Below are 9,763 nucleotides of genomic sequence, written 5' to 3'. Positions count from 1 at the left end.
TCTACTGCTGGCTCACCTAACACCACTGAGCTGGCTAATGTTACAGCCCAGCCAAGAAGATTGCAATTAATATTTCCATCTCACTCTCTCATGAGCACGAGCCTCTCGTCCCTGACTGGATGCGTGTTCCCTTCTGCACGATTATGCATTCGGCAGGTGTAGTTTGGTAGAAAGTAATTAGTGCCTAAGTGAAAATTCCTCACACAAGGTCTAGGTCTAAACTGATACAGGTAAGGGGAAAAATTTAGTGTGAACTGTCCCTTTAACTTCTCTCATTAAATCTTTTATTTTTAGTCCTTATTTTCGTTTGGTATGGAAACCTTTGTAGCCTGTCATGAAGTAAAATGTAATCACACTACAGCTGAACAAGAATCCTTCAACATCCTTCAACAGCTTTCTTGTTTCCCTCTGTACCTCTGACAGTGCTGGATCATGAAGACAAACTGTGATAGAGACATAATATTTGTGTTTTAATATGAACATATGTTAAGCCTTCTGCTATAAGCTACAAACGCCTTGCTGCAATAACGGTCGTCTGCTCGTACTGTATGAGCAGTTTCCTTTTCCAATTGAGTGTAAATAATGTACACAGTGAATCATTAACAGAGAATTGATGTTTTGTTTATGAAACTCAGATGACCACTACAGATTCCTGTCTGAGATTGTGTATTATTTTATATTTTATGTATCACTGTAAATCATTACTGCCAGAGGAAGTGTGTGCATCACAGCAAAATTCTCGTTTATTAGCAACTGAGATTATATCACATTGATTGGACTGTTGTATATGATCATTTATGATTTATTTACTGTGTTTGTGATTTCATGTGATGAGAAAAAAGCATTTCTTTCAGTGTGCCTCAGTGCGTGTCATGTAAACACTACAGTTGAAGGTGAAATGTCAATATTATTCCACATCCTGTTAAATGTCAGCTGTGTGTACATCTTTATGGAGTGTTTATTGCACTCAGCATTGACTGGATGTATGAAGTGGAGGAAGTAATAACCGGCCTGTGAGGGTAAAGTAACGGTTTGAGCACTTTAAGTGACAGATAGAAACTTTTCTCGTTCACGTTCATTGTTGCACTTGCAGTGTTTGCCAATCAGTCCCTCCTGCCGCAGTTGCAACTATGAAAGCTTTTCAGGAAGATTAGTTTCCCATGTTGTTTGCTTAGATTTCAAAAGAAAATTATCACTATTATTTTTTCTCATCTTTTATCAATGGTGCTTGGGAAATCATGGATATGATTTTTTTTCTTTCTCAGGTTCTTTGTCTTGTTTTTCATATCTGAGCAGTTTCTTTGTCTTTCAAGTGTCATTATTGAAAATGTTATATCTTAAAGAAGGCTCTAATAGTAACATCCCTTTTATCAACCTCAGCTCTTGAGTTATCCTTTTATTTTGTAAATCTGTTTTCATACTTATACTGCACTATTAAAACATCTTTTAAAATGTGTCTTCAGTGGCATATTTCTACAGGATCACATTTCTTTTGAAGAAACATTGCAAATGTTGGTAAGATGTGTCAGAGTAGCAGCATTTCTTCTTTGATATGATTTGCATGTATTTGCTCTCAAATCCAGACCATATAGTTGTGAACAAGTCTGTTGTGCAGATACAAATAGAAAGTTTGTTACTAGGGGGAAGTTCTTTTCCACAGACTGGATTTTTCATAAATGAACTCCTTGTTTCCACATAGCTCCGTGTATGTAGTCCACCAGATGTCTATTCATTCCTTTAAGAACCTCTGTGATCTCTTAAGTGTTTGTAAATTTACCACAAGTGTGTTGAAAAAAACTGAACTTTTGCAGCAGATTATGGACAGATATACACTGTGCCACACTAAGCATAAAACACAAATATGCAAAATATATCTCCGTTGACAATGCTTGTAAATTCCCATAGTATGCTGATTGAAACTGAGTTTATTGTATGTCCAGTGTGATACCAAGGTATCTAACAGACTCCCCTACCTCTACCTTTTCCTCTTTGATGGTAAGACCAGGGTGATGGACCAGTGTTTTGGGGAGGCTTAAGAGCACTTCTTAAGTTTTTGAAATGTTAAGGTGGATAAATCTTCTGTTGCAACATGAAATAAAATGCAATATGGTTGTTGATAGGCAGAGAAAAAGTCGTTATTGAGCAGTGTGACGATGGCTGTCTTCTGCATGTTTAAAGTACAGGGTAGCAGTGGATGGACTCTAACAATTGTTTGTGAAGAGGGTGAAGAGAAATGGACTGAGTATGCACCCCTGTGGAGCACTGGTATTGAGAATAATGGTGCATGACAGTGAATTGTCAGCCCTTTCTGCTTGTGGTCTTTCGGAGAGGAAGTTAACTTGAACTTGAATATGCTGTAATTTCTTTATTACCTGATGCTGCTGGATTGTGTTAAAGGATGAACTAAAAATCAGTGAACAGAAGATTTATGCAAGGTGCTAGCTCCACCATCAAACTATCCTGTGAAAGTACAGGCTAACTAGAGGGATTATTGGAATATGATACTGTTGTGTTTTAGCCAACTAACTGTTGTGGCTTTGGTTGCTAGACTGCCTGTTGCATTTTATAACTATGCCAGCAGAGTGGGGTTGTGGAATGGCTGTGTCAAATCACAAATGTGGGGTGTCAGTGGCTTAGTGGATAGAGCAGGCGCCCCATGTACAAGGCTGCTGCTGCAGCAGCCCGGGCTCGAGTCCAGCCTGTGGCCCTTTGCTGCATGTCACCCCCTTTCTCTCTCTCTCCCCCTTTCACACTTAACTGTCCTATCAATTAAAGGCAAAATGCCCAAAAAAATATCTTAAAAAAAACCAAAACAACATCACATATGAAATGTAGCCCATTCAATTAAGGTATTGTTGTAAGGAAGTAGTGTTTCATAACATCGTGGAATTTTTTTGAGAGCACTATATAGTGGATACATTTTTACACAGGTAGAATTTGGACACCATAGTGCAGTATATAAACTAAGCACAAAAAGTAAAGTGTGTTTGGTAGATTATTTCTTTGTTGTGGCAATAAATCTTATACTATTGGAAAGCCTGTTTATTTCCCTTTTAAATGGTGTCATATTTGTAAGGAAGAAGAAAACAAGGGTGTTTGCGCTCTTATTACAAGTCCAAAGAAAAACTCACATCAGGTGCGTAGGCAAAAAATGTCAATAAGAAAGCAGGAAAAGCTCACACACTGATCAGAAAAATGGACTGTCCACTCCAGAGGTTGATGGATGTCAAGGCAGCATGTTTAATGGTCCATCAAAAATATATATACAAAAATATATAACAAGTGCTACCATAATGTGAAAAACAAAAAGAAACAAAATGTGACAGAATGTGTGTGAATAGGGCTCTGGTTCTTTCAGCACAATCTGTAATTGCATTGCATTGCAAGCTCTTCTCTGTGCACAGTTTTCATGGTGAAGCTGTTCTTTTTTTCTTTAGACAGCCATAATCAAATATGATTTATGAAGTCTTACAATGAAAGAATGTTTTCAGTTTATAACAAGAAAAACAAGGGCTGGCTGTATTCAAAATCACTCCCTATTTACTAAACTAAGCACAAAAAGTAAATTGTGTTTGGTAGATTATTTCTTTGTTGTACTAATGCTTCTTGGCAATAAATCTTATACCACTGGAAAGCCTGTTTATTTCCCTTTTAAATGGTGTCATATTTGTAATGAACATGCATTTGTGGGATGAGCAGCGGAGCTGAGTATGTGGGTTGCGCCCATGAAAAATTTGCCAGATCTTCTCTGCCAATGCCAAACAGCTTTTTTTTTTTGCTGTTGCTATTGACTCTTGTTTTGAGCTTCTGGTACTCCCAGTGGTCAGTTGGTGCCTGCTCTAAGAATCGGCATGCCGTGTTTGACTAATCTGGATAGGGCAACTTCAAGCTGGTGTTCCGCAAAACCAGGTTCCGGCATTATTTGGAGTGAGCCTGAGTACCATCTGCAAACTGAAGGCCAAGTTCCAAATAACAGGGGATGTCAGAGACAGGCTGTGAAGTGGGCGTCCCAAGAAGACGGCACCCCTCATCCTGTCAGCACTTAGGAACCATAGGCAGTCTTCCACAGATTTGCAGTCAAGGTTTGCAGGACGATATGGCCAACAGCTCTCTGACCAGACAATCCGGAACAACCTGCATGAAGCCAATCTCCAGTCTCACAGGGCTGCCAGGAGGCCTGTCATGACTGCCCACTGATAGAATAACATCTTTTAGTGGAGGCAGTGTGATGGTGTGGGGCGGCATCTCCGTCACTGGAAAAACGAGGCTTGTCATCATTGGAGGCATCTCAATGCAGAGAGATACCGAGATGAAATTCTGCAACCAGTTGCAATCCCATATCTCCACAGTCTGGGACCAAACTCTATCCTTCAAGATGACAACGCTTGTCCCCACAGAGTGAGGTTTATCAGACACTTCCTCCAGAATTTGGGAGTGGAGAGGATGGAACGGCCTACCAGCGGTCCAGACCTCAACCCCATTGAACACTTATGGGATCAGCTTGGGCGTGTTGTTCGTGCCAGAGGGACCAACACAACCACGTTAGCTGACTTACGACAAATGCTGGTTGAAGAATGGGATGCCATCCCACAGCAGTGTGTGACCAGGCTGGTGACCAGCATGAGGAGGAGGTACCAGGCTGTTGTGGCTGCATATGGTTCTTCCACACACTACTGAGGCTTCTGTTTGTTAAATGAATAAATTGTTAAATTGCCAATATATCTTATTTCTTCAGACTTCAATCATCCAATCCACCAAACAACGTCATACAAGAGTCAACAGCAAAAAAAAAAAAAAAAAAAAAAAAAGCTGTTTGGCATTGGCAGAGAAGATCTGGCAAATTTTTCATGGGGGCAACCCACATAGCCAGCTCTGCTGCTGGAAATAAACAGGCTTTCCAATGGTATAAGATTTATTGCCAAGAAGTACTGTTACAACAAAGAAATAATCTACCAAACACACTTAACTTTTTGTGCTTAGTTTAGTAAATAGGGAGTGATTTTGAATACAGCCAGCCCTTGTTTTTCTTGTTCTAAACTGAAAACATTTTTTTCATTGTAAGACTTCATAAATCATATTTGATTATGGCTGTCTAAAGAAAAAAAGAACAGCTTCACCATGAAAACTGTGCACGGAGAAGAGCTTGCAATGCAATGCAATTACAGATTGTGCTGAAAGAACCAGAGCCCTATTCACACACATTCACCTCTTCAGGGCCATTCATCTGCCACAAAAAGCACCTTCATTTCATTTTGAGATTTGTTTGAAAAGGATGCAATTCTCTTTCATAACGTTGGAAAACATTTCTTGGTTTGCTAAAGATAGGTTTTGTATTCCTCTCAGCATATAATGCTGCATGATGGCTTCAAATTCAAATCGAGGCCAAAAAAAAAAGGTATGTAGAATACCAGTTGAGCCGCTGAATGCCTTGCAACCACGTACATCATCAAATTTAGGCACTGACTAAATGTTAAAAAAATCTGCTGTTACAAAAAGCAGCACACATTTTAGGACTTTTGGGTGTAGAATATATTTCCTTGAGGCATTTCATGTAGACCTAGTCTGTCCCTTTTAATCTTTTCATTGTCAAGTGGAGACTCAAGAAGATAAGGCTTTTCTTTGCTATTCTTTTTGTTCCATCCTTTTTTATACAGTAGAAATACCACTTAGGCTAAAACTCTGTCCCAGCTCTCCAATGCACAGCTGGATATGTAACTATCAAGCATTAGTTAAGCCCTTCTCATGTTTGTTAACCATTTTATGTTGGTTTTTTACTTTTACATCAAGCAGCTGTGAATCTTTCTAGCATGCAGTAGGCTACAATACAATACTACGCATGAGATGTTTATATCAAAGTCAAAGACAATTTCATGCCATATCTAACAGACGAGCACCTCATTATTGAGATATAAATGTTTTTTCAAGCTGTTTGTAATTACACACAGACGTGAACACGGGAGCAGATAATTCAAATTAGATGTGAGTCATAAATTAAGAGGCTTCAATATTACGATGAACAATCAACCTTGATTTTATATTTTTTCCCCTCCACTTTTAAGAGTTATCATCTGGCTGACAATATGATGCCATGCACAACACAATGGTTTAATTGACGGTATCTGACAATATTCAATTAGAGTGAGAGGGCATTCAAAGCTTTTATCTAATCAGGTTTAAACTTGTAGACGTTAGTTCAGCTTTGTCTGTGAATGTAGAAGCAGTGATGTGTCTGGTTATGTCTGGGGAAGAGATTCTTATTTTTAAGGATGACAAACCAATGCTTTAAAGGTCCAGTATGCAGAGTTTAGGGGAATGTATTGTCAGATGTAAGATAATATAAAGTTTTTTTTAGTGTATAATCACCTCAAAATAGGAATCACTGTGTTTTCATTACCTTTGAATGAGCCATTTGTATCTGCATAGGCAGCAGGTCCTCTTTCAAAGAGTCCACCATGTTTCTACAGTAGTCGAGAACGGACAAATCAAATACTCACTCTAGATAGGGCCATTCTCATTTTCGCATTGGATGCCGCAGTTAGCAGCTGAGCAGCATCAGGAAAACACATATTTTAATACGAAACTGCTCCATGTCCATGTTTTAATGCAAATTATTCAGTGTTTTTTACAAGTTTAAATCAACAGGTCTGTTTATTTTGGAGAGGAGGAAACCGCTGCGGATAATTACGGTTCGAGTAAAAACCTCCTGAATGTCTGGATCTCAAGTTATCAGAGAAAAAAGGTTAACACAGATGCAGGGCTAGCAGTCCATCTCTGATGAGCTAAACACTCATGCAAACTTTTAGATCCAGCAGGATGAACAGTGAAGTTTCACTGTGCCTAGTGTTCTGTTACTCCATCTGTGTCCAGAGTGGGCTCATCACTGTGAGAAAATGGAGCAATAAATAACCAAACAATATATATATATATATATATATATATATATATATATATATATATATATTCCAACAATGCTCCTAATGAACTGTGCAGCTCTAAAAATAGAAACCTCCTAACAATGAACATTAAAGGAATTCTAACCGGGAGAAGTTTCCAGCTTGATGCAGTCTTCAGTCCTTACAGCTAGATGCCACTAAATCTCCTTAAATCTTATACACTGATCCTTTAAGGATTAACACAGCCACTGTTATCTTGTTTAAAGAAGAACATTACATTAATTCATTGTCTATGAAGCAGGAAAACCAGTCTCTTTAAGAGTATCATTTTATCAGCCACCCAAATATTATTACACAATCATAATCCTGTGTCTGTAGGAGTTGACGTTTTATTTTCTTAATATAAACACAATCTCCATGAACTCAGTGGAAAATATGGTTACCTCACAGATGCAGCTATGTCTGACTTATTTCAGCCTGGTTCCTGTTTGAACTTTTCAACTTCCCTGCACTCATTGTTTTTAAATTTAAAAACTATCTCGTCCACATTTGACTTCTCTGTCCTCCATAAAGGCTTGTTCTCCCCGACTTTCTTACCATGCTTAAGGTGAAAGTCACTTCTACTCTGAATGTCACTCTCAGGTTCTCCAGTTTTACCTTTAACATAATCTCCAAACAAAACTAAAAGATTGTTAATCTCAACCAATCTGATTCATTTGGTCAGAGTCAGGCATGTTGTTTTAATTTTTTTTTCTTGTCAGTCTCCAAGTTGCATCAGGTTTCATGTGTTGTAACTGTATTTCTAATCTCAGCTATAACTTGGAGTAAATCAAAGTGTTTCTGTGAAAAGGAGGTGCATTAGCACTGTTGATAAGAAATGAAAGCAGGCCTCAGTGCTCACGCTGCCTGTCGTGGTGTTTAATGTTTAACTGCCCTGCCCTCATAGGTGGGAGGAGGAAATGTGTGTGAGTGGAGTGCTGGCTGACTCTTTGCTGAGACTGAGGTGAAACCACTCGACTATGGACAAGAAACAGAGAGGACTCTTGGGAATCCCAAAGGATCATCGGGAGGAGGAGATGGACCAGGCTTAATGCCACACACTGGACTTGTGGTGATAAGACACTGAATGTTTAGAACACAGTTGGAAGTACTAAAGAGTCCTCATAATTTCTACTGAGGAGTGTCACCTACCGTGATTTGGAGTTTACCACCCACTGGGATACCCTCCTTGAGGAATCAGACATAATTCCAGACAAAGAAAAGTCTCGAGTTGTGATCTTGGAAATCATCTCACTTGAGGCTCTTGGCTCTAATCACAGAGACTGTGCTCAGCAGAATTGATAAGGTAAAGGAAAAAAATCAATACCTGGAAAATCAGAGCTCACCATTCCGTAACCATGAGTGAGGAAATGGAGATAGCAGACAAGAAGGACTGGAGGGAGCTTGAACCCAACTATTCTCTCAAAATCTTCCTGACATTCTTTTACAGCCTCATTCTGGTGACAGGTATCATGGGTAATTCAATCACTATCAGAGTGACACAAGTGCTGAAGCGTAATGGCTACCTGCAGAAGAACGTCACCGACCATATGGTTAGCCTGGCATGCTCAGACTTGTTGGTGCTCCTCATCGGCATGCCAGTGGAGCTCTACAGTGCCATCTGGTTCCCATTTTCATCTGCAGAAGGGAACGCTGCCTGTAAGATATACAACTTCCTGTTTGAGGCTTGCAGCTACGCCACCATCCTCAATGTAGCCACTCTTAGCTTTGAGCGCTACGTGGCTATCTGCCACCCGTTCCGCTTCAAAGCCTTGGGTGGGAAACGTACCTCTGCCCTCATCACCTTTGCTTGGCTGGTGTCCGTGCTCGTGGCTCTGCCGTTGCTATTTGCTACGGGAACGCAGGGACACATTCCCTATCTGGCAGATACACCTGTTCAGAATCTGACTTTCTGTACAAATCTGAGGGAGCGCTGGGTGATGTACAGGGTTAGCATCTTTGTGGCTTTCATCGTCTATATGATCGTGTTGATCTGTGTGGCCTTCATGTGCCGGGCCATGGTCCTCGTCCTTCGGAAACCTTTAGGATCTGTGGATAGTGGCATCGGTGGAACTCAAAGAGTGCACAAGCACGAAGGTTCAAAGGTTAAGACAGCCAGGAAGCAGACCATCATTTTTCTTGGTAGGTTGTTGGTTTAATATCTCAAAAAATACATTTTAGAGCTCTCTGTGTGTCTGTTTGTATTGTGAGAATACTGTCCAGTTTTGCATCCACATTAACAGCAGAAATCTCTGAAATGATTGACAGAAATGTTACCAAGTGTTATTTTTGGGACACCATGTATGGTGGTGTGGGTGTCTGTGTGATGCTGATATATTACCACCATTGCCCAGGTTGTTCACATGTGTCAGACAGCCTCTTCATCTGTTTATGCCAGCAATTAAAACACCACACTGGCTCTGCTCAGCCTCAGTCCAACCATGCTGTCCAGTCAAAATTGGTGATACAGGACTGAAGTTACAAAAAATATGACACCCATGGTGTCATAATTGTTAGTAACTTAAGTCCTGTATCACCAAATTTTGACTCGACAGCATGGGTGTCATACTTTCAGTAATTAAGAAATTTCAGTAGCTGTGGACACCACTATTTTCAATGTCAAAGGGCTCCATGTCCATGTTTTAACTGAGAAAACTCAGAAAAAAGACTCCCATAAAACTTAGTATCAAAATGAACAAAAACAACACTGCCATGAAAAATTAAATAGCAGAGAGACACCTCACAAAAGACCTCACAGACAAGGACTCTCCCTCCGGGTGGTCAGGTATGCAATGAATGCTGAAACAGCCAATAGTAGGCCAATCCAGATA

The 9,763-nt window shown here is 39.9% G+C and overlaps 2 protein-coding genes across 4 annotated transcripts in view; one reads left to right on the top strand and one right to left on the bottom strand.

Annotated features, from left to right (window-relative positions):
• The window catches only part of LOC125899276 (signal transducer and activator of transcription 4-like), a 216,598-nt gene that overhangs the window by 149,421 nt on the left and 57,414 nt on the right, over nucleotides 1–9,763 (bottom strand). The gene's annotated exons all lie outside the window — the stretch shown is intronic.
• Nucleotides 7,879–9,763, top strand: part of gpr39 (G protein-coupled receptor 39) — a 200,400-nt gene continuing 198,515 nt past the window's right edge. For all 3 annotated transcript variants that reach the window (XM_049593454.1, XM_049593452.1, XM_049593451.1), the window contains exon 1: nucleotides 7,879–9,074. In XM_049593454.1, coding sequence (XP_049449411.1) covers nucleotides 8,291–9,074 — 784 coding nt within the window. In that variant the 5' untranslated portion in view covers nucleotides 7,879–8,290. The remainder of the gene's footprint in view (nucleotides 9,075–9,763) is intronic.

Source organism: Epinephelus fuscoguttatus, linkage group LG13, assembly GCF_011397635.1.
Source record: "Epinephelus fuscoguttatus linkage group LG13, E.fuscoguttatus.final_Chr_v1".
NCBI lineage: Eukaryota > Metazoa > Chordata > Actinopteri > Perciformes > Serranidae > Epinephelus > Epinephelus fuscoguttatus.
The sequence above is the reverse complement of the archived record's forward strand: the minus strand, read 5'-3'. Positions and strand labels throughout refer to the sequence as shown.